Raw genomic sequence first — 25,823 nt, forward strand, 5'->3', positions numbered from 1 at the left:
TATAATTCGAGACACTTCAGCGCAGGTTAATTAAACCCCAACTTAAGGGTTAATTGGTTTTGGGTGAAATCGCAGGAATACATCGTCAGCTCGTTGCGACGAGGCGTTCCCGGCCACTGCACCTAGAAGCAGATCCCCAGGTCATGAAGACTCCTCATCACTCTCTTGCACTTCTTCAAAGAGTGAGGGCTGCTTTCTGTATTCTGTGAATTGGTCCCATCAGGTGGGGGTCCGTTATACCGAGTTACATTACAGTTACTTCTGGGTGGGGGGGGTGGTGGTCCAAAACACCAAAATAAAGACACTGCATATCATAAAATGATCACACCAGCATACTGGGTCATTATAATTACTATTAAAATGAGTAATAATTTGTTTAATAATTACTGCACGACACCCCCTCACAAAGCAGACCAATTTATACGTGGTAGTCACGAGACAAGTCATGTGGACCATGTTCTAAACGGGCTGCATTTTAAAGTAGACCATCCTAAAATGGTGTTGAACAGAACCAGTACAGCAAATAAAGTGATTTTTTTGCATCTATTTTGAGAAACATGAAATGTAATAGAGCATATATTCAAAAACGAGAGCCTATTTAGCGACACTGCTGTAAAACAACATGTGTTAATAAACACTACTGGGGGACATAGTGGTACTGTGGTTTGTTCATGTGAACAGGTCTTCAAAGTGTTTAAAAAGTGCGGCTCACGTACAGCACATTTTTACCACTGCAGGTGGTCCTCGACTTACGACGACCAGGACTCGCGACAGCCGTCCTGCCAACCTCATATTACTGTCGACTCTCCGCCTCTGGTCTAATGCTGACCGCCAACCACAGCGCTGTACGACAACCTCGACTGACCGCACTGCCACAAGGCGCCATATTTCCTACCCACTCAGTGTGTCTGTCAGTAACGATGTTTTATTAACAAAAACATTGTTTAATTTACACATTCGGTTTGTGATTACGAGGGGGCGTGGTGGCGCAGCGGGTTTGACCGGCTCCTGCTCTCCGGTGGGTCTGGGGTTCGAGTCCCGCTTGGGGCGCCCCTGCAACGGACTGGCATGTCCCCCCCCGCCCCGCTTCCAGCCTTGTGCCCCGTGTTGCCGGGTTAGGCTCCGGTTCGCTGCGACCCTGCTTGGGACAAGTGGTTTCAGACAATGTGTGTGTGAGTTTATGATTCCATTTGAGTCACTTCCCATTTGAAATAGTTAGCGAGCAAAAATGTTGTGGTGGCACAGAAAAGTAAAAGAAAGCATGAAAATGTGAAAATGAAAAGTGTGCATCTTGAAAATATTATTATAATTCTGTCCCATATTTAACAGACCCCCCATTAGTGTTTTAACATGACTGTGGATTAGTGCACCCACATAGCAAAGCACCATTGTACACCGTGCCATTCGTGTGTGTTGTCTATATATCCTTACGGTTTATACAGAACAGCATAAGGGGGTTTGCAACTTGCAAAAGGTCGATTTATGAGGTCATCGGAATGGGCTCTTCCTGTACGTAGAAGCGGAAACTCTATGGAGTGGGGGGTGTGATGATTCAGAACCTCACGCGCCTCTGCTGGGGGTCACCGGGAACCACGGCGTCACCGCGGAGCCGCCGCCGCCCGTCCTGCCGATGAGACTATTCCGGGTTTTCCGAACACGAAGCACAACAGATGGTCGACTTATTTTTAACCACAGAAACAAACGTAGTTGAGCGGGAAGCACCACCGAACCGCTCTGCTGTACGAGCCCGTGTTGCCAGCCGTACGCACGAGGGCACCACCGCAGCACATCGCGCACGAAGAGTCCTGGGCCATTCTTCTACCTCCAACATCACTACTGAAACTTCACATTTCCACTGGGTCCTTGTGTGTTTTACACATGTTTTGGTTATGAATCTTAACATTTAGATAGTAACATGTTTTGTTTATTTGTTTTCAGTGGTATTTCCTTCACTCGACCATTTTCAAACATTAGTTATGGAATTTCCGTGTCCATCTGTTGGCAGTGCAACGTGCCCAGAGTAGCAATATAGGACTGAACAGATTCAACTTGTTTTCACAGTGTTTACAGTTCATGCCTAGTATTTGTCAATGACGGTGATTAGTAACAGGATGATGAACAGTCCAAGTTTATGGGATATATTAACAATGGGCATTTAATAAAATGTCAAAATAAATGTCCTATAGTGTATTTTATTATTCCTGTATCCAAGCTACATTCTACCCAGAAAAATAAATTGTGGCGCATCTATTATTACATTTTTATTGACTGCACAGCTAAATAAAGTCAGAATGCTGACAAATGTCGTTTCAAAAATAAAAGTCCCATAATAGACTGGCATTCCGTCCACAGTTTTCCCTGCGTCACACCCTGTTGTACGAGGATAGGCTCTACAACCCAATGACCTACATCAGATGGGTAGCTGATGAAAGCAAAAGGAAGTCTTTCAGCAAATTTTTTATTCGCTGCAGTTTCAGAGGTTTCCACCGAACCTGGCCTGAGGGACTTTACCATTATAAAGCTTTTTCTGAATCTGACATCATGCCCAGATTTACAGACAAATCAAGTTATAAACAGACTTCATGTTCCAGCTGTGTTCATATGTCGAGGACTCGAGCATGGCAAAAAGGCATGTAATCTTTTGAGGTTTGAATGGACTCTGTGACAGAGGTAGCAGCGGGTCCTGGCTCCTTCAACCGCAGCATGGAGGTGATCCACCTGGGAGAAGTGGAGCGAATGGGAATCTGGACATGTCGTTTCACATTACCGCACCAAGTGGACGCTCCAGTGGGGACTGAATGTTGTAGTTTATTTTTTGCTACGGAGCAGCTCATAAACTCTATCCAGCCACCCAAAACGGTCAGAGTAAGCATGACTGGCTCATCGAAAGTATCTTCTCTTCCTGCCTCTAAAGAACAGGGAGACAAAAAGCAACTGTGGCCATGAGACCAAGGGCAAAGATGCACGTGAAACTGCAACGCTAGAGGCACAAACAACACCACCACAGCGCTGAAACTAACAAAGTCATCTACGGTCTGGACCCCAACATTCCCTCTTTTTACAATCATCCAGCGTCATCCTGCTCCTTCATGAGAACTCAGACCACCGCACACTCCCCGTGGGGGGTTGGAGCTGACTGAACTCTATGGCAGGCTACATATCCCATTGCACACTATCAAACCATAACAGAATTAGTTTGCTGCCAGAGCGTCCACATTCCTCATCCGCATGCTTTAAACCATGCCGAGAAGCTCATTAACAAAGCAGAAGGTAAAAAACATCCTTCAGCATGAATCATGTGGCGAAGAAATGGTTAAAGTCAAATTACATACTTGCAACAAAGGCTTGTTTAAAAGGCTGTGAGATGCCAAGAGAGACGGCGGTAAACAGAGCGGGTCGTACCTTTGTCGCTAAAGTCGTCCACCAGGATGATCTCAGCAATGAGCTCCGGCGGCGAGCGATTAAGCACGCTGTGCACGGTGCGCAGCAGCGACGACCAACCCTCGTTGTGGAAAGGGATGATGATGCTGGTGTTGGGCAGCTTCTCTGCATACAGCTTCTGCTTGCAGCTGTAGAAACGGGAGCACAGGGAGGCCTCAGTGGTTGTGCCTTGTGCCGGAAACCAGCCGCCCCGGCGACCATGGCTCCGGCCCGGTATGGCGGTGCCTCCGGAACGGTGCTTCTAACCCTAACCCCCTCTGTTACTCAGCATTGCTGAATCCCTATCATAATTCACACATCCATTTCCCTCCCAAGCTCCAGAAACCTTCGTAAGTCAGTCCTTCGTCACCTGCTCTTTTTCATTCACCATATTTCTTACTCGTACGTCACTTGTCCACGCAGCAGCTACTGGAATATGTGCATTACGACAACGACAGTTTCACACAAGCTGTGCTTCAATGATTGTGTCTATGATGTAAGTTGTCTGTCGATTCGTTTTTCTTGGCGCCTCTTGCAGAGAAGCGCTTGCCAAATGCATAGAGGAAGGCTGTGGCTTTAGGGTGGCTCTTAGAGGCCAAGAGTGTGTAGGAGGAGGACGGATGTTGAGGCTTTGGAAAGGAGACCAAGGGAACAAACGAGTTGCGCTCAATGACTGCAAGAGAGACTTTTGAGGTATTCATGGCACTGCCATCTTTAATGTGCCAGGTACACTTCAAAGAGTATCACACTCCTCTGTGACTTCAGAGACACCTTGACTGCACGATGGCACCACAGCCAGTCAGCTTAGATCACGTCGGCCCTGCCAAGTTATTCTCCGCTTGTACCTTCTTGCTCCTTTGTGCACTCTGTGTGTGTGTGTGTGTGTGTGTGTGTGTGTGTGTGTGTGTGTGTGTGTGTGTGTGTGTGTGTGTGGCGCATGCAAAGAAGGTGCATGTACCCTGCAGATAATCACACAGATCAAGGGAGTCAACATCAGTATCGCTGGTGGAACACACCTGTAGGGAGCACATTGACTCGAGCCGTCAGTAATGCGTTTCTCTAAGCCCCAGCTGTTGACCCATTCTTGACCAAGACCAAAATTTCACTGTCGCTCAGCAAATTGGAACAGTCCCGGTAGCGCGCGCAAAACGTGTCAAGAGGGAGCTGGTGATCCAGAGTGTGAGGAAATGCAACAGGGCGGCTTCCCGATGCCTTGAATACGAGAAACGGTGTAAGATACGGTACAGCGAAGAGGAATTGGACTTAACTTTCATTCAGGGTCATTAAGAAGCAAGTGAATTGGACCCGTGAGAGGAAGTTAAAAGGTTCGCCGGTGCCGACATGGACGTTTCGCAAACCTTTGAACATCAGCAAGGGGCCCCTGAACAACAGGGAGAAACAGCATGAGCAGTCCACTGGGGCAGCTCTGATGTAGGAATTTTTTTTAATAATTACAATTATGTATTATATATTCTTTTCAGCAAACTTTCACTTCACTGAAAGCATCTCTTACACTTCCTGGAAAAACCACACCCATTATTCCATTTAAAAAAAAAAAAAGGAAAATTTTTTGGGTTTGGTTACCAATTAAATGATTAAATTAAGTACTACAGACAAGATGATGATGTTGATGTCGGAATCAAACCTGACCCATAGTGACCACCCGCTTGGTTTTCATGGCAAGGGAGGAACAGAAGGGGGTTGCCAGTGCCTTCTTCTGTATGTTGGGGGAGGCACACGCAGGGAGAAATATGAAGCTGCCACGCACCCCGAGCAGGACTCGAACCCCATGCCCGCCTAACAGTGAGGTACTGGTCAAAGCCGCCGTGCCACCACACTCCCCCGATAGACAAGAGATCAACCATTTGTTTAACCGTTTAGATTTAGACGTGAAAAATTGTGATATTTCAGAACAAATGCACCCAGCAGTATTCAATTTAGAGATGAGTCCCCACCAAGAGGCGCATTCAAGGTGGGGTTCGATCTGCCAGGACTGCAGACAGAACTATAATATCCAACATCTGGGGGTGGGGCCTACAGTGTCCCATTGCTGTCCCAACTTGTGACCCTGCCCTCTGATGCACGTCCTACAAATGTGCGTGTACAAACTTGTGTACATGTACAACCTGCTGTCACCGGCCAGCGGGTGGTGCAGCTGTTGAGAAAACAGACTTGTATTCCAAAGGTTGTTGGTTCAAGCCCTGCTAGTGCTGCAGTACCCAAAGTACTTACCATGAACTACCCCAAAAACAGCCACCTACATAAATGGGGCACATACTGTTCCATTTTTTTCAGTTGCACAATGAAATAATAATTAACTTAACATTCAGAATAATTAAGTCCTGCCAAGTTGTTATTAATGTAGGTGATGAAAGGGTTTTGTCCTCTTTATCGTCTTTAAAAATTCAAACAGATAAACATAACTGGGATAATAACAGGATAACCTTGCGACCCAATCAGAGCCCACTGTGATGGTTATAGACGACCGAGAGCCTCAGCCAGCCTGCTGGCACTTGCAGAGCTGCTTAACCATCTCCAGGAAGCGTGTAGGACCCAACAGATCTAATAGGTTAAGAAAAAAAATTACAAAATTAAAAGAAAAGACTCACTTTGGGTGCCGGATGTCAGGCAAGGAGCGGTTGAGTGAGATCCGGTCGCTCACATAGATGTTGAAACCATTTTCTCGGTAAGCCTGGTCAACGCGGTCGGCATCGGTGAGCGGGAAGGCTTTCCCCTGCTCCCCGTTACCTAGCAGGTCACAAGAGGCTGTCTTAGTGAGCTGGAAACACGTGCGTGCACGCGTGCGTGCGTGCGCGGGTGCGGTTACCTGAGCGCGCTGCATCCCTTCTGATCGCCTCATAGTCGTGCCAGTCCTTCCTGCGCACACCGTCCTGTCCCACCTGGGTGTCCTTGCGAGGCCTTGGATTCAAACCCTGCCAACATGCAAAAAAGGTGACACTTTGCACTTTTCTCATAATGCCTAGGCTCTAATCTACATCTCAAAGTAATGCCTCCAAATCCACTGTAGCTTGATGACAAAATTATGGTGATCAGCCAAAAGAATTGCATTTCATAGATTTAAAAAAGCAGGGCAGAGCAACACAGGATGCAGCCTGGGACTAAAAAGAGCAGGTGAGGAGACATCGGCCACACACCAACCCTCCGTGTCACATGCCAAAGCTAACATTTATTGCCAACTTCCGTTTACATTTTTTTTTTTACATTTTTTCCATTTAGCAGACACTTTTCTCCAAAAGCAATGTACATCTCAGAGAAAAATACAATGAGTGCATCACATCGACAGAAGGAGAGATCTGGATACAGGCATGTGACACCTGAGTACAGTCAATTTATCACATTTAATATTCCAAATCAGTATATATTACGCAAGTGGCTGCAAACAGGGTTTTCTTTTTTTTTTCCTTCTTTTAAAGTAATCAGGTAACGTAACACACGTTCAGCAAGCACTTACGAGATCAGGGGAGAAATAAGGCTGAAAGAGGTGAGTTTTGGAAACCTATCTTCAATGAGAGAGAGGGAGGCAATTCCACCACAAGCCAGAACCAAAAACCTTGTTTTCGGACCTCTTATATGTGGGACCACCGAGCAGACAGAGGTGGAGGAGCGTAGCAGTCTGTTTGGGGTGCAGCGAGCGATCAGATCTGTCGATGCTTTTGTAGGCCACAACAGGGTCTTGAATGTGATCCGGGCGGCTATAGGAAGTCAGCGCAGGGAGACGAGGAGGGGAGATACGTGGGAACGCGTCGGCAGGTCAAACACGACTCATGCAGCAGTGCTGTGTTTCAGCTGGAGAGGTTTGATGGCAGTAGCTGGAAGGTCATACAGGAAAGAGCTGTAGCAGTCCAGGCGGTATGTCACCATGCCCCGGACAAGCAGTTACATAGAGTCTGAAGCGAGATAAGGGCGGATCCCGTGCATGTTATGCAGGATATATCTGCAGGACCGGATGGTGGGATTGATATGTTGAAAGGAGGACAGATTTGAGTCGATCGTTACTAACAGGCTCTCAGCCGACGAGGTAGATGAAACAAACGGGTTGTCCAGATTGACAGAGTTCTCAACAAGAGGATGGACCAGCTGGGAGGCGAAGGATCTCTGTTTTGAAGAGACTGAGGTGTAGGTGGTGCAGTGAAAACTTCTGTTTCCACTACGTATTGTGGCTGTTACTTTCAGATGTTCATTGTTGTTATTGCTGATGTTGTAACTGTTACTTAAAAAAAAAAAAAAAAGGGGGGGGGGGGGAGGGGAGGAAAGATGCGTCACCTAAAATACTGCAGATTACATTTACATATTCATCTTAATTATATATTTATAAACACCTGCTGTATAAATCACAAAGGTGATATCAGTAGCAAACACACAGGAGGTCTCCATGTTTGTGTGTATCTCTCACACACAACCTGCAATATAAATCACAAGGTAACAGAGTATATCATGTCAGGTTACTATCACTAGGATCTAGTAATCTGATTACTTTATAAGAAGATTGAACTGAAACTGGGTAGGATTATTTATGCATGATGCTCGAAAAACAGACTTTTTCTGAGGTTGCATGATGTTCCAGAACATTCAGCTGCCGGTTCCTTCAACACAACACACAGAAAAGATGAGCGCTTCAAACCCTGGATCGAATGGTTGCACAGTATACCCACAGTAACCACAACAAACCACCCTATTTTAACAGCAACACTACTGCACTTGAGTTAGGAATGGCCTACTTTCAAATTTTCAGATACAAACATTTTCCAGTTTGTGTGAATGCATATTATTTTCCAAAATGTATGTTTTGCAGCAGAGCAAACGTGACCTGTGTTTACCTGCTGAGTCAGATGGCATAAAGAGCAACAAAAAAAAGGAGTGTGGGACCACATTAGTTCAACTCCCTTCCACAGTGTTTATAGCTCATCTGACCTTCCGGAGTGTCCATGATTAATTACAAGATGACAAACGCTGCAAGCTTTTGAGATTAATCAGTCAGCACTGAAAGGGAGTTTGTCATTTTAAAATTACTATTAATTTTAATGAAACTTGAATTAAGAAGTCATGAATTTTTTAAAATTACACCTTTTTTTTTTTTTTAAAAAACAGAACTCAATCCATCATCAGTAATACACTATATGGCAAAAAGTATGCGGAAACCCCTCCTAACTACTGGGTTCTGGTGTTTCAGCTGCACCAGCACATAGCCATGGAATTTCCATTGAGAAACGTTGGCAGCAGAATGAGTCGTTCTGAAGAGCTCAGTGAATTTAAGCATGGCACTGTCATAGGATGCCATGTTTGCCACAAGTCAGTATGTGAAATTTCTGCTCTGCTACATGTGCCCAAGTCAACTAACTGCTATTATTGTGAAATGGAAGTATCTAGGAGCAACAACAGCTCAGCCACAAAGTGGTAAACCACGCAGACGAGCAGAGCGGGATAGAGTGCTGAAGTGCGGAAAAAATTGGCTATCCTCTGTTGAATCACTACAGAGTTCCAAACTGCCTCTGGAAGCAAACCCAGTGCAAGAACTGTGTGTTGGGAGCTTCACGAAATGGGTTTCCATGGCCGAGCAGCTGCACAGAAGCCGAAAAGATCATTATCCGCAATGCCAAGCATCGGCTGGAGCGGTGTAAAGCACCCCACCATTGGACTCTGGAGCAATGGAACATGTTTTCTGGAGTGATGAATCATGCTTCAATATCTGGCAGTCTGATGGAAGAATCGAGGTTTGGCGCATGCCAGGAGAACACTAGCTACAGAATGCACAGTGCCTATTAAAACGTTTGGTGGAGGAGGGATAATGTTCTGGGGCTGTTTTTCAGGGTTTGGATTGGGCCCTTTAGTTCCAGTTAAGGGTACTGTTAATGGTACAGAATACAAAGACATTTTAGACAACTGTGCGCTTCCAACTTTGTGGAAACAGTTTGGGGAAGGTCTCTTTCAGTTCCAGCATGACTGTGCCCCTATGCACAAAGCCAGGTCCATAAAAACAGGGTTTAACAAGTTTGGAGTGGAGGAACTCGAGTGGCTTCCACAAAGCCCTGGCCTCACTCCTACTGAATACCTTTGGGATGAACTGGAAAGCCAAAGGTAAGCCAGGTCTTCTTGTTCAACATCAGTACCTGACCTCACAAATGTTCTTTTGGCGGAATGGGCACAAATTCCCACAGACACAGTTCAAAATCTTGTGGAAAGCCTTCCCAGAGGACTGGAGGCTGTTATAGCTGCGGTGGGGCGGGGGGGCAACTCCATATTAATGGCCATAGTTTGGAATGGGACGTCCAACAAGCTCATATAGGTATGGCGGCGTTCCACATACTTTTGGCCATATAGTGTATCATGAAGTGGCCATGCTACTGAATAAAAAATGTGTATATGTAAGTTTTTTCCAACATCTCCATATATCTGTGTGCCTGGCACTAGTGTGCATATGATCATATCCCATTTTGTAGGAGATGTACCGAACAGCCTGTGTCACCAAGCCCCTGCAAGCGAGCGAAAGGGCAGCTGGGGTGAGGAAAAAACATGGCCAGATGTAGGCGGCAGAACGCTGCTGCAACAAAAACCCCGCCGAGTTAGATCTGGCGTTCCACGCAGGGCTGCCTTCGTATCAGAGCCCTTTCATACATTATCTGTCGTCTATCTGAAGCCGGAGTTCAAACGGCGCAGTGTTAAACATATCCTGGCAGAGCTGCAGAGGAACCGCAGCCATCTTCCCCCTCGTCCCCGGTGCCTCCTGGCATCGTGCTCCCCCTAGCCGCCCCTGGAGAGTTTGAGTTCCAGCAGCGAGCGGAGCGACAAGGCCCTGAATGCCGACGAGTCCGAGCCGTGACCTCAGGGCAGAAGGGGCTGTGTAAAGGCGGGGACGCGCTTGCACCACGGGTCTGTAAACCTGGGACAACGTGTGCCAAAACGTTAACATCAAACACCCTAGCGTGGGATCGGAGCAAACTTCGTTATCGAGTTTTTTCCTCATGAAGAAAGAAGCGAGGGTGTTGCACCCCGCAACTACTCTGAAGAAATAACACCGGTCCTGTGCTGCTCATTTTCGAGGTGCCATTAGCAGCAAAACTGACAAAAAGCAAACTTTTGGCAACTAAATATATTCTCATCTCTTACGACAAATGTGTGCGTGGAGGAAGGGCAACCTTCACATTCTAGAGAACTCTGAGGGAGGAGGATCAAACTGTAGCTCAGAAAGCTCTTCTCAAACATGTCACCAAAAGCCACCTTCCCCACAGCACTGCGGGACGACTCTGCTGTCAAAGACCTTCAAAGGCAGGGCGGAACACACGTACACACACACACACACACACACACACACACACACACAACGGCACCGTTTTCATCCAATCAAAACTTTGGCACTGTGACGCTCCACAGTCGCTTGCTTTCTAGAGGGACTCTGGGAATCGACACAGGAAAGATGACAAGGAAAAACAGCAGGAACGAAAACGGTGACAAGTTGACGTGTATTGACCAGGAACCTCGTCTTCCAGACGGTGATACACTCCTTTACTGAGTGTTTGTCACAGGAAGGACAGTCAACAGTCTGGCCCTATAGGGGCTCCTCCACCTGGATCTGGTGTTCGGCTCACCGAGAAGACCTTAACTGACCTCCCCCTGGATTCCACGGGCCACGTGACCGAGCAGGAGATGCAGGCATCTGGATGACCTACGAGGATCCTGAGGTTCTCCACATGCACGACATGCTCATCACTAGAGGGTTTTTCCCCCATCAAAGGCATCACAGCCATGCTACAAGCTAAGTGCAATTATTTATGCAACTCAATAATTTTTACTCTATCAGCTATCCTGTACTTGATCAAGGGTAAGTACCTTGATCAAGAGTACAACAGGAGGAGGTAGGATTCAACCTGGTCCAAAGTCCAACGGTGGAGAGGTACAGATTTGTTTAGGTTTGGCTGTTCCCAACACTTGTTGGTAGAGTTTTTTATTTATTTATTTACTTAAATTAAACAAACAGCACCAGTGAGAAGTGTGGGTCCATCTGGGAAACACCTGTGCGCGAGGAACTGGACAGAAGTGCGGGAGCAAAGCAGCACACAGGTGCCCTACAGCTGTGCGAACTGCTGCAGAAGAACTAGGAAGACATGGAGCCTCACCTCCTGATCAGAGTTGTTCATCAAAGGCCTCATCGAGGAAACCCAGCTTCCAGGAAGTGGATTCAAACTTTTCACTAGTACTCTGTAAAACCAGTGTCAACATTCTGTTGAAAATGGAACTGGTTGTTTACTTGAACAATATATTGGCTCGCTGTCCTCACCCATCGACCCATCACTCAATAACACAGGACACAGTGCTGTGTTCATCTGCCACCCTGCGCACTCCTTGCTGTTGACTGATCACCACAATGCCGAGAAAGACATCCTGGCAAAAAATCATGCTCTTACATTATTCAGGTGCTAAGCAGACTCCTGGAAGCAAAGCAAACTTCATTCTTTGCTCTGTTGGGCTTCAAATAACTTCTAAGAAATTGTATAACTTGTCTTCCACTAAGAACATACAAGGGCAGAAGACAGGTTCCCATCCTGGGGACTCAAACCCATTGCTCTTGGGATTAGGCACAGTATGTGTGTTTTGTGGTTATGAATTTTCTAAGATAACCTGTCAAAGTTTATTTAATGGCCTTTTAACAGTTCTTGAACACAGTTCTGCCCTCTTTACACACACAATGCTGGTTTCAATGCGGTCTGGAAGAAAATGAAAACAGTAAGTAGTAATAGTTCAACAATAATCAAGTAAACATTTGGATAAGGTGCGGGCCTGCTGTGACCCTCATGCTGCCAATATTTGATCCAAGGGTGCAGTTTTGTCCATCCGGTCCACACCCTGCATAAAAACCAGGCAGTAACCGTCCCTCTTTCAAACGATCCAAAACATTAACCGCGCTGCCGTTTTCGTCGCAGGGTCCCAAACCTGGCACCTTCACTTTCCACTTGTCGTACCTCAGACGCAGCTGCTCTGAGAAACACGACATAATTCTACAGTAAAACATTTCATTAATTTGGGGGACACTTATGAGGTTTATTTAACACAAGTATGTAGCAGGAGATGGTCTAGTGCTCAGGGCCTTACAGCATCATGGTTCCTGTGTCGAATTCCACGTTGCGCTCTAGGACCTTGAGCATGGTACTCACCCGAAAAATGACAGCTCACTGGCAACAAAGAGTATCAGTGCAGACAGAGTACATTCAGTGCAGCGCTGATATTATGCAGAGTTAAACCTAATTTCCAGAGATAAGACAGCCGTTAGAAAAACAGAAAATCAGTCTGAAGAAAAATTTTGATAAAGACCGCACTTCGCGAAGAGGGAGATTTTTGTTATGTTTGCGTACCGAACTATGGAGATCAGTATGCCCTTCACACACATAAACACGCAAAGTTAACAACGTGGCGACAAGCGTACGCAATGCTGTACTGCGTGGCTCTTCCACCACGAGGGTTAAGGTATTTCGCACTCCTTCTGGAATATTCTCCAGGTCTCCCCACCACAGCGCTCGGCTCATTCGCATTCTCACGCGACTTCTTTGACTTTCTCTCCCGAGTTTACGCCCAGCTTTTAAAACCCGCTGGCCAAACACCCCCCACTAACAACCTGCCTTTTCTCTTCCGCAAAAGCAAAACGAAAAGCCATTCATGGCAGCAGTTCTCAAACAGCCTCCTGCATGCCGTCATCTGTCCTCCTTCACTTCCGCAACGAACCCCAACAGTACGCTTTCAGACGGGAAGCATTTAGAGCTGTTGCCTTGCTATCTGAAGACCACTAGCTCAAATCACCCTCCTGCTGTCAAACCCTTGATCACAGTACTTACCCACAACTGATAAAATACAAAATAACCTGTTGCATAAATTGGTAAATCACTGTAAAGCTGATTGGAACGCTGAAGGGGGGAAAAAAAAATAAGAAGAAAACGCCTTGGACAACGAAGCGGATTAAATAAAGAACATTATTTTAAAAAGTTTTACTGGGAAACCATGTGATTTAAAAGTGTTATCTTTTATTTAAGCACCGCCCTCAGAGAACACTGCGATAACGCTTATCGTGTTGACACGTCAGATCAGTGTGGTAGATGTTCCTGTAAAGCAGAGTAACAAAGTAGCACCGAAGGCACAGGACTCAAATAATTAATATTCAGAGCAAAGAGTAAACATTTGGACTAGACAATCAAACATAATCACCCATGTCTTTTTTTTTTTTTAAAAATCATCTCAGGTCCTTTAATTGACAGTCCATTGCACCTCAGGCTTGAATCAGACTAAAAGGAATGACAAGGGAAAACAGCCAATTTCACCTGGTTGAGCGATTTTTAATTAACTTTAATGTACCTTTTTAATGGGCAATTCATCCGATGGTCCTTGGTAACAAACTGCGGGGGCGTCGGTGCTGTCTTTCTTGGAGAACGTCTGTCAGGATGCAGCGATGCCGGGTTTATGGTTTTCCCAGCGAAGACAGCATTGGACAATCACCGAGGAATGCGACGCGGAATCAACACTCCAACAGCGATGGCGCTGCCATTGGACGCGATCCAAACGAACACAGGCCTCATAAAACAAAAAATAAACTAAACCTTAAAATCCTGACACCAGGAGCAGCTTCTAAATGGAGGGATTTACAGATTACGAGCGGGCTCTGAAACGAACTTCTGCCATCCCTAATCCCATCCACGCCAGATTAAGGCCTGGAGCTGAGAGATTTAACTGCACCATGTCAACGTTTTCCCCGCGCACATCTGGCATCTCTGAGTCGCGCTGGACAGACGCGTGCAGGTCTGCGCAAATTAAAAACGTGAATCGAGTTCACGAGTGAATTGATTAGTCAGGCTTGGCGCTGGGCACCGAGACGAATCTCTGACTCGGAGTCAATGTAACGCAACATGCAGAAACAGGCTTGGCTCCAGGATCTGCCATCACTGGCACCCATGCAGGATGACACACTAGCCCGCTGACGCCACGGTAACACAACACAGTAAGTCTGTATTAATGATACTCTGCCACAAAAATCATGACACTGTTGATAAATACATTTATTTTTATCCCCATGACTCAACAGTTCTGCTGGCTGTCAGACTTCCCAACACATGATTATAGTGCATTATGTGAACACTAGAAATACCTTTGCCTTAAGAGTATAAGCTGTACTGGAGCCGTGGAAATTACATAGTGGCTGCTGGACGCTTCTAAGAAAATACTTTATATTTAGTGTAAGGCTATCTTTCTCCATTTGTTTGCAACGTGCCGGTGTTCCTTCAGGCTCTCAGACAGCGAAAAGCAAATGCCAAGATCTTTGTCTTCAAAGCGACAAGTTAACGGTTCACCATCACCCTTTTCGAAGACACCCCTGATGCACACTGGATGTCTGAGAGCTGTCAGATGAGGTTTCCGATGTGTGCAGAGACTGACACCGATCAGTGCTGCTGTTGAGTACGGAGTGCTGTACTCCATTTCATGGCTGCTTCTTCCCATCTGTAAAAATCATCTAACCCGCCAACCCCCTTCTGACTGTGTCCGCAGTACCGTGGAGCGGTTTCAACTGGAGAAGGCAGAAATTACTCCTCTGTTCTGGAGACGTGTGTATGCTGGCACACTGGGTACTCCAGCCTGCTTTCAAAACTCTTACGATGGAGAGACCCCCCACTGTATGCTACTGCCCGCTGTGAGGAAGGGCACTGTAAGCCCATGAAACTACAGGATTGAGTCAAGTGCGCATCACAGGTAAAAACTGAAACCCATGGGCACAGACAGAAATGAGCCTAAGACCAGGAATCCACAGCAACTCCGCCGAGAGCATCCTACGTGATCAGAAACAGTCCCAGTGTACAACCCTAATCACACCTTGAGTCTGACCAGCAGCCTCTTCGCAAAAACTGGGATGGAAACAAAAAAAGAAAAAAAAAAGAAAAAAAAAAATCTGTTACACTGTCTCAATACCCAGAAGGTCCCACTGGTCCCTAAGCTGCTGCAAGTCACCGCAGGCAAGCGGAGAAACAGGGCTGTGGCTCCAGACTAGTGCAAAGCCTTCCAGAAAGGCCTGAGAAGGAGCTAATGATGTGAAGAAAGGCGGCGAGCATCTTGAGCAATGTGCTCAACGGGAACTACCGCTACATCAACATCCCGCTCAATAAATGGTTAAACTGCGCCACTTTGGGCAAAAGTGTGGGCTACACAACAAAATAAAGCATGAACAAAGTGCTGAGGTGGTAAATGGTTCACCGAAGCCAGTGAGAAAACCGCCGGTAGCAGTCTGGGTGCATGTGGGTGGGTGTGTGTGTGTTTGTGTGTGTGGGTGGGCGGGCAGCAGTTGTCGTGACACAGACCTCCCATACAGTGGCACATCATTCCCATGCAGCTGCTGCCAGCAGAATAATGTTATCTGCAACAATAAAAACAACAACAGAAGCCGTCCAAAGTTATTAATCCTCTAAATGACGAAGCGCGGCTCTCAGCTGGTCAATACTTTCACCCAGGGCACAACATTCGTTCGAGCCTAATTTTTCAACGCCGGGGGCTTCACAGGGAAGCAACCGTCGCTTCTTAGTTAATTCCTTTCACATAAAAGCGACGCTTGTTTCTGAGAGTCACACGCTGCTTCCTTGCAGAATTACCCGAGCTCAAGAGAACAAACAAAGCATATGGAGAAAAGTCGCTGGAGGTGATCAGATTTGCGCCATACCTGACATTGCACGTCGCCCCAGAGTTCCGAGAGATGCAACTGGCGAGAATGGACAGCGGAAGCTCTCGCGCAGTCTGTTGCGACACATTATCCACCCCCACCCGTCCGCAAGGCCAACTTGCACCTGCACAGTGGAACAGCTGGAGGACTAAACGCCATTTTGAATGTAGGGCAGAGGGTTGGTGGAATGTAGGGCGAGACGGGCCTCGGCTTCGCATTTTACCCCATCAGCAGATGCTTTTCTTCGTGAGCGGCTTTTGCTGGCACAGCTCCCCCCCACTGTGCCCATTTCTACAGCTGTGTTTACTTTGCTGAAGCAGATTCAGGCAAAGAATCGTCTCCAAAAGGCAGAACACCCGAGTACCACTTAAGGAATTGAACTGACAACCTCCTGGTCTCTCACAAACACGTGTTTTTTTTTTAAAATCAAATAAAATTTACAAAACGGAACTGAATCAGAACACCAAGAAATGGCAAAAGTTTCCACACACATAAAATAAGAGCCAAAGGTTACAATAACTCAGAAGGGTGATCATGTAGAACCGAGATGTGTCCTAGCATTCCAGAATTCATCTGAATTATTACGCAGATCAAACGTTAACTCCTCCAGCAGAAGTTAAACACTTCTGTCATCCACATATTTGGACGAAACTTCAACAGTACCCCTCTTAAATATCAATCGCTGTTTCTACTTCCTGTGAGAGGTTAAGGTATTAAAATGTATAATGGACGACAAAATGAGCGATATATGAGGGGTCCTGTAAAGGTGACGGGAAGAAGCTCCAGCAAAATGATAAATTAGAACAACGAAATAAACGATGTGCTGGTCAAGCCCAGTGTTCTAAGGGTACGGCTCGCGGAGACGCCAACTACTTCTCGGCACAAGTTTCTGTCACTTGCCAGCTGCAGTCGCTTTTGTTATAGTTTAAAAATTTACGCTGTATTCCCAGACTAGATGGCCTGCTCAGCAATAAGTGTAACATCGAGACAAGACGCATCTCCACAGACTGCCGAGCGCAGGAAACGAAGTCAAAGAGACACGTGGCGCGACCCCTCGTTATTCTAAACAACTGAGCTTTGTAGCGGGGTTAAAGGTCAACGGCGGTCTGGGATTACGGGTCACGGGTTAAACGGCTGCTGTGCACAAGAGCTGCTCCCACATGTATTCTTTAAGGCTGCGAGTTTAAAACCCACAGGGGCGGCATCTGCTTCGCACTCAGTCACTGCACTTGACCCGAATTCCTTCCGCAAACATCAGTCTACGAGCACAAATCCTTTGTCAGCAAATGAATACTGTAATGGGTGACAGATTAAATGAAGACATGGGATTTTCCCAATCCTCCGTCAGCACGGAAGAACAAACTACCCTCGCGAGCCACTGCCGTGAATTTCAAACAGCGCTTTTCGCAAAAAAGTGCACCCTAAGTAGTTTTGGTTTTAGCTGGCATTTAAATATCAACAAACAGCCGTCAGTATCGTAAAATTAAAGGTTGGAAAACATGCCGTGACATTCGGAGAAGAGAGCTGCGTTAGCCAAGCTTGTCAGCGCGGGAGCGCTGTCAAGAGGAGTCAGGGGAGAGGAAACCAAACGTGCATTCGACATGACGTGCGATGCACTTGCTGCCGCGTTAATGTTGGCCCGCGTCGGTCTTTGGCGTGTGGTGGCTCTATCCGAGGTGACCAATTAGCACGAGCCTTAGCGGAGACACGGAAGCCAAGGGACAGTGGAGAGGATTACCTCGCGTGGATGTAATAGAGACTTAATTACCCCACGAGCCGGCGCTTCCGTTCCATTAGAAAGCACGGGGCACAGCCCTCACCATCACTCTCTGTTCCTGTCTGTGGCTCCCAGGTACACAGCGCCTATGGCGCCGCGGTCGGCCGGGCACGCGCAGAGCGCTCGCCGTCAACACGTCTCCCTGGTTCGGACAAGAACGGGTTTAGAGACAGGGTGCCGGCTGGAGGCAGATGTGGCTTATGTAACGCTCTGGAAACCAGGCCCCTCCTCCACCTCGGTTGCCCCCCGTGCCCTACAGATGGAGGTTACCACCTCAGAGCAAGCTTTGGTCAGTTTAAATCCCACTTTTTTGCAGCAGCAAAAGGCTGCGTTAGTTTTCTCTGATAAAGAATGTCTATCGTTGGGCGGCTCAGAGGACTCCCGGACAAGAAGAACTGACCCTGCTTGGCTTCCTGGTGGATTTTGGCAGGACCAGACGATCAGCCTTGAAGTTCGTGGCGCTGCTCTTTGAAAATGATGAAAGAGCGAATGTGTCCAGGTGCAGTCAGTCAACATCAAATCAATGCACACCGAGGCCCAAGGGTTCCGGCTAAGTTGAGGCGACCTCGACTTCACAGGAAGGCCCGAGAGAACACGAGGACTGCAGTGTGAGTGCAGCACCAGGGTCACCGCCCGCAGCACGCAGGGAATCAACCGTGAAGGTTGTCAGTACAAGTCCCGGCATGGGGGCCCTGCTGCAGTTCCCTTGAGGAATGAGTTTAACCTGAAAAGGTCCAGCAAAAACATTCCACCTGCATAAATGGGTCAGTGCTGCTTTGGATAAGTGTTGTCAAAAAACTAAATCAAAAATAAAAAAACGGCATATGTAAAGGACTGCTCTTAATATGCAAGGCTTACAGTGAGGCTTCGAGAGTCATGTGCGCAAGGACAATCAGACAGACGACAGCATCTGAGGGGCCCCCCATACCCTTCCCCATCAGTGCTCCTTCAGGCACTCCACGTCTGCTCAAGAACATCCCCTTGCTCTGTGCACCTGCCTTCAGTTTTGGGCGCGGGTTCAACCGCGCGGGCAATTGGAACCCTGAGGGGCATACAGAGCAGGCCGAGGGCAGGGGGCGCCGCCGGAGGATAAGGCTCGCCTTGTCTGGGCCCGAGAGGTGGCTGCTTCTGAGCCCCACTGCCAACAACCGCCCCCTTTGTGCCCATCTCCGCCCAGTCCAAGGCGCTGCCCCACATCCGAGTCAACCGCACGCGGCTCACACAAGCGACTCTAAGTCTCGCAGCATCCGACTTCATTTTCTAAAGCTGATCATCTTTTTCAAAGATTAACATATCAAAGCGCAAAATTAACTGCCTATATTTTGTTAATCAGGACCTCGGGATGCTGGTTTAATATTTATCTTTACTAAATATAAGGCCTTTAGTTATTTACTAAAACATGTAGTTCTTATTAGAAAGGATTAATGGTCTTGACAGGAGGAGAAGAAGCGGACACACCAGTCAGTCCGATATAATCAGCTTTTAACTTAAGTAGGTTCTCACACTCCTTTGCTCCACTTCAGTGGGCGGGAGAAAGTAGAGCCTCCATAGCCGTACAACCTGAGATGAAGGAATTTGTGGCAAAACTTCAGCTCACCATGCCAAACCCCGAGAAAATCAATAGCGGACAGTGTGTTTGTTACAGGCGTCTCCTTGCTATCAAAAGTCATGGGTTTGAATCCCTGCTCCTGTTGCAGCGCCCTTTAACATCCTTTACTGAGTATCTTCAGCAAAAATTACCATCAATAACCACCTGTCCAACACTGGGTTTTGGTGGTCCAGCATCTGAAAGCGTGAGGGGTCAGGGAGGGTCCACCCTAGACAGGACATCAAAACATCAAAGTGCAATCACAAACAGTGCAGGCACTTGAGAGTGACCAGTTCAGCTGAAACATGTCAGTGGATTGTGTGAGGAAACCAGAACACATGGAAAACAGAAAAACTCAACATGAAACCACAGCCAGGAGTGGTGAAGCACCAGTGCTAACCAGCTGCGCCACTGTATTGCCCAGTACAAATTAACCAGCAGAATAAATTGAGAAATAATTTCAAGGAGGGTAGTTTACAAGTCTAACATATTAAGTCACCTTTGAGAAAGGCGTTAGCCAAATCATTACTAATATGGACACAAAACACGTGAACGTATAGAAAATAATTCTGCACCACTGTAAAAACTGAATTTTTTTCTCTTTTGAAAACAGGACTGTACATTTGAGTTAACCTTAGGATTCTTAAAGTCAATGATTTTTTTTTTTTTTGAAAACTGAATAAATGTCTTATAATTATTAGAGAGGGTACAGTGGCACAATGGGTTTGGCCTGTGCCTGCACTGCTCGAGTCCCGCTTGGAGTGCCTTGTGACGGACTGGCGTCTCGTTGTGTGTCTGTCTCCCCCCCCAGCCTTGCACCCTGTGTTGCTGGGTTAGGCTCTGGCTCGCTGTGACCCCGGCTTGACACAAGCGGTGTGTGTGTGTGTGTTATAATTACACAGGATGCAAGACTTCTTATTTTTCAGGTTTCTCAAGAGAGATGATTCTTTAAGAGATGAGTGTGTTTGCATGCATATTAAAACCCATCAAGGAAGATTATAGAAACTTTGAGTCCAAGCAAGATCAAGACTTCAACCTGCAAAGCTCCATTTTATTTGAAAGCTCATTTCTCAGACACAGCTTTAGGACCAGCTATGTGCAAATCACACTCAGCGATGTCACTTTTTTTTTTTTAATAAATATTTGGCATCCTGTCGACAGTGGATGCCTTCTAAAATATTTATGACAGCTGAAAACAACACTCAGATTGTCTGAACAGAATTTTTTGTGACTATTTTAAGTTGCGCTTCATTTCCTTTCTAAGCTCCGAGGTCGGTTCCCACTTCATCACTTGAACCAGGAATGTAAAAATTAATTGCTGGCAAGCTCATGGTATGCAAGTCTCCTTCCAACTTTCTTAATAGGCTTATTTAATTATCAACATATATTTATTATTTCCATTTTGACAACAAAGAACATTTCAACGGCACTGCAGTTATTTTGACAGCTGTTTAGAAACACCTATTTCAGTGTGTTTTGGGTGAAAGGCTTCTCTTAACAAATAGCAAGAAAAATGGCCAATAACTGTACCAATGAAGACTATGAAGTGACCTGAAATTAATTTACAAAAAATAAGAAATTTTTAAAAAACCTGCTAGAAATTGGTAGCCACAACCCAAGATGTAGAAGTGGTGTGATGTGCAACAGGTGAGAAAAACCTCAACCTGGGGAGTCTTACTTCACAGGACTTTGTTTTACCTCATCTTTTCCCACATTACTAAGTAATGTGTAGTAATTATTCAGATAATAAACCCTCTCATTCTGGGTTACAGTTGCAGCGCAGATGCAAATTAAAACATTCTGTCGAAAACCTGCAGGTCTGCAGCCTTCCAGGTATGATTATCATCTTAAAGCACTGATCATAACAATGATATTATCAATACAGAACATAAACTTACCCAGATCATTTATGAGACTCTAGACAATTTATTGACAATTGTAATTTAGTTTGAGTTACTATTTCGACAATAACTTAACTACAGGTGAGTGAAGACAACATAGACAGAAAAAAAAAATACACAATGTAATTCTGGTATCATTAAATCAATAAAATTAAAGAAATAAATAACTCAAGGGACATTTCTGTGCTGTGGCATTCCCCCCCCCCCCCAACAGTAGGGATGATGTCCTCAGGTTTTCAAAATTAAGTGTCTGCAACAAACAAGTGGTCAAACTGTGATAATGACATCCATGAAACACAGGGTTCATTATTAGTTATTATACTATTAAAGATTATTTAGCAATGCATTTCTCCAACGTGACCTACAATGTTAGATTTATCCATTTAAAGAGTTTGGTCATTTTTACCGGGCCATACCGTAGAGCAGTAGGCACTGCTGGTACCTCACAGTTCCTGGCTGTAGGAACATGTGGCGCTGCGCACGTGTTCACGTGGGTTTCCTCTGGATGCTCTGGTTTCCTCCCACAGTGTAAAGATGAGTTTCAGGTGAACTGGTACCTCAGAATTGCTGTGTGTGTGTCTGAGAATGAGTGTCTGCAGTGCAATGGAGTGATGTCATATCCAGGGTATGCCCTGCCAGAATAGGCCCCAGCCCACCATGACCCTGTGTTGGCCAAGCTGTTAATGATAATGTAATGAATCGAATGGATGGACAGGATGTTTTGCCCAACAACATATGTATTCCAGTCATATCCAAGAACCTAAAAAGAATATTGACTGGAAAATGCTTATTCACTAGGGAGGAGGGCGACACAAGTCACAGCTAAACACAGCACCAATGAGAAGGGTAAAAAAAAAAATTACATGATTAAGAAGCGACTCACTAGTTCTGTATTTACGACGTTCTCAACGTAAACTTCTTGTACCGTTAAGCTCAGACATATCATATGTGGTTCAACGAAAGTAAAGCGAGTCGAGTGAAGTACATAGTAACTTTAAAGTGTGGCGAGAGCAGCGCACAAACTCACTGTTCGACCGCACTCCGTTCTGGCTAAAGTTCCGCCGAGAAGCGGAGCGCCGCTTCCGTCAGTGCGGCTCGCGAGCGGCTCCCGCTCGGTAAACAGTGAGAGGAAAGAGAGCCGCGCGCTCAGCGGAAACGTCGCCCGAGCGCGCCGCTCCAGCACGCCGACTTCCTGAAGTGCCCGGGCAGCGGGGCGCTCTGCGCCCCGAAAACAACAGCGCGTGACACTGAGACACGGGCGGAATACCTACCCGTCCGAGCGGCCGCACGCGCAGCGGACCGGCTCTGAATGCATACACTCGTTTGTGAACGCGCACACACAACCGTTTCTCAGTCGCCGTGCGAAGAAGGTGGCAACGCGGCGACAAAAAAACCGACGCCAGTTCGACCAGTTACTTCTGCTCTGTGACGCCACCAGGTGACACTTGGGCCAGTTGTGCCACGTCGCGTGTTTCGATATATGTGTGGGAGCTCCCTCGCGTGCGCGCGCCATCCACACTCTGACACATACAATCATTCTGCATCTGTCACACCGCCCAGCACACGCTGTGTGTTACCTGTATCTGCGCGACCCCCCCGGGCCCCTCCGCGGCGTCGGGCGCGTTCTCCAGCACACGCTCTCGGTATAGGGACCAGAGCCCGACGTTGGGCAGGAAGAGCAGCGCCGCCAGCAGCACGCCGGCCACCTGCAGTAACCTCTTCTCTTTCCGCCGCATTTCAACGGCCCCCCACCACGGAACGAAGACACAAACCGCGGGCGCGAGAAGAGCCTCGGTGCGCGGCGCCTTCCAGGCGGAGACTTAACTTTCGCTACCGAGCGGCGCGGCGCGGCGCGGCACCGATGTGCGCGCGGACACTTCCGCTAGGGGGAGTGGAGCGAAATGGGGCGGGGCGTGGCGAGCCGTGGCGAGCCGAGCCGAGCAGAGCAGAGCTGCTGTCCTCAGCACGGGGCAGTCCGTGGGCGGCGCGTGGCGTTCTCCTCCGCATCAACAGGCGCCCTGGCGTCGCCTTCGCCTCAGCGCGACGTTTCGAAGCCCGTGTTCTGGCGATAAATAGCGATGCGTCGTTCGGTTTCGGTGGCGTGCGCGCGCCCTCGCTCCTCGTGACACCGCTGTTCTGCCTGGGTGGATCGCCAGCGCCGGTCTACGTTCCCGCGCGCCACGGTCCACGTGCACGACGATGAAAAAGTTGACTGGCGTGATCTTCTTTTCGAGTTGTGACGTGGACGTGGAGCAAAAAAAAAAAAGCTGGTGACTGACTGTGCGGAAAGGTCTCCCTGGCGATGTGTCACTATATATAACGCACAGGTGCGGTACTTTTGTGTGTAAAAAAAAAAAAAAAAAGAAAAGGCGTTAAAATGTCAGCAACCGTCCTTTTTGACGTGAAAGAGTGAAAGAGAGCGCGCGGGGTCGGGTCGCTGCATCAGCGGTCCGATCGAGTGGAAACTCGGAATGACCGATCCTCAAACAAATGACTGATGACACTTTTCGGCTGAACTGTAATTACACTGGGCTGGAACTCAGCACAAATCCCCAAAAGTCATCCCCACCCTGCTGGATCGACCCAACCAGAGAGCAGAGAAAAATGGTTGTAATGATTGCATAACTGGAGAGAGTGCATGATTGGTTCCAAAGCCAGGAGTCATCATGTGTTCAGTGACACCTTCCTCCAAAGTCACTGACACTGTTTCTGCAGCTTGCTCTGCGGAAACGCTCGGTCTGTATCTGTATGGAGTTTGCATGTTCTCCCCATGCCTGCGTGGGTTTTATCCAGGAGCTCTGGTTTCCTCTCACAGTCCAAAGACTTGCTGCTCAGGTTCCCCCATAGTATGTGAGCGACAGAGAGAGTGTGTTCCACTCATGTATGGATGAGTGACCCATTAGTAGGGTATCTAGCAGTGTAAGTCACTGCGGTGAATAAGGTGTGTGCTATGTGCTACACAGAGTTCATTGGAAGTTGCTTTGGACCAAAGTGTCTGCTAAGTAAACAAATGTAAACAAGTGGAAATGTCCTAATTTGCACAGCTGCTTAATGTTTACTCTGTCACTTGAGGCTAAGTACCTTTCTCAAGGGTGCTGACCCTGGGCCTTTCTGTGTAGAAAGTGGGAGCGACAACCAAAAAACCACTAACTACTTGCCCCAAGAAATGTAAAGATTCTGTTTTCACACCTATGTAGAACGATTTAGCCCAATTTTACAGCAGAGTAATTTTTACTGTGACGTTCAGACTCGTGCCCTTTGAGTGCATGGCAACAGCAGCATGAATATGTCACAGACAGTCAGACATGAAATTATATGCTAAAAGTTATTTATAGGCTGTCATATGATGAACTCCACATCATGCTGGTTTTCTTTGAGCCTTGTGTGGAAAAATATGTACTGCAATATAGAGTGATATGAAAATGAAACTGTGCCTTCTTTCAAACTTATTTTTTAGGATATAAATACAATCATCTAGTCTTCATAAAATCCTTACAGTAGACAAATCTAAGCTCATTCTGTGCAAGTGTCAGTCTCACTCAGAGTTCCTCTCCATACCAGGGTATTCTAGAAGAAAATGTGAGACCATCTGTCTAGTAGCAGAAGTCTCAGGGTCATGTGACAGGACATAGATACCAAACAGTGCCACAAATCTAGGGCTGAATTGCTGAAATGGAAAAGAATCTGGGTGTTTAGAGGGTCCTAGTCCAAGCGCAGACCTCAACCTCAGCAAGACGTAACGGTGGGACCTTAAGAGAGTTGCAAATAGACAAATTCCCTCAAGCATTAATGAGCGGAAGGCATTCTGTAAGAAGGAGGATGAGGAGGAAGAGGACCAGGAGAAGGAGGCCAATGGATGAACTGTGACATACACTTCCTTTTTGCACTCATGGTTTCTGCATGTTGACTTAAATTAAATAAAATATGATGAGAGTTTGGACTTGGTGAGGACATGATGAGGCTTAGTTATATAATATATGATTTATAATATTTTAAACCATGGACTTGGCAGTGTGTTCTTTCTTTTCCATGGCACTGTGCACTAGAATAAATATATGCCCTTTTTTCTCTGTAATACATAATCAGAGTATATATGCATGAATATATATATGTTTGTGTGTGACAGAGAAAAAAATGCAATACACATATTCCAGAAACAGACATTTCAAACATATTGCACTTGATTGTCGCTTTGTTTTTTTAATAGAGTACTAGGTCTGTTTTCATTTAAATATGTTAATTTTTTGGTTATTAAGACACTTCTCCTAGCACTTTGGCTTTGAGTGAAGCGCTACCTGAATTGTTTTCTAAAACCTGGAGGGCCGTGGCTCTGAAGAACCAGAGTCGAGCACCCTGCTCTAAACCGTGATCGAGTGACTCCATATGGGCTCCAGCACACGTGGTCCTAATATAGCTTCAGCAATGAATTTTGGCGAT

General features: G+C 46.7%; 1 protein-coding gene across 2 annotated transcripts in view; it reads right to left on the reverse strand.

Annotated features, from left to right (window-relative positions):
* Nucleotides 1-23,277, reverse strand: part of galnt10 (UDP-N-acetyl-alpha-D-galactosamine:polypeptide N-acetylgalactosaminyltransferase 10 (GalNAc-T10)) — a 46,112-nt gene extending 22,835 nt beyond the window's left edge. For both annotated transcript variants that reach the window (XR_003798152.1, XM_029258041.1), the window contains exons 1-4: nt 22,964-23,277; nt 6,248-6,353; nt 6,030-6,168; nt 3,403-3,569 (exon numbers count right to left, since the gene is read on the reverse strand). Coding sequence is in view for 1 of the 2 variants with exons in the window: in XM_029258041.1 (XP_029113874.1) it covers nt 3,403-3,569; nt 6,030-6,168; nt 6,248-6,353; nt 22,964-23,122 (571 nt within the window). In the remaining variant the exon portion in view is untranslated. The remainder of the gene's footprint in view (nt 1-3,402; nt 3,570-6,029; nt 6,169-6,247; nt 6,354-22,963) is intronic.
* Between the last annotated feature and the right edge of the window lie 2,546 nt (nt 23,278-25,823).

This window comes from Scleropages formosus, chromosome 14 (assembly GCF_900964775.1).
Source record: "Scleropages formosus chromosome 14, fSclFor1.1, whole genome shotgun sequence".
Taxonomy (NCBI): domain Eukaryota; kingdom Metazoa; phylum Chordata; class Actinopteri; order Osteoglossiformes; family Osteoglossidae; genus Scleropages; species Scleropages formosus.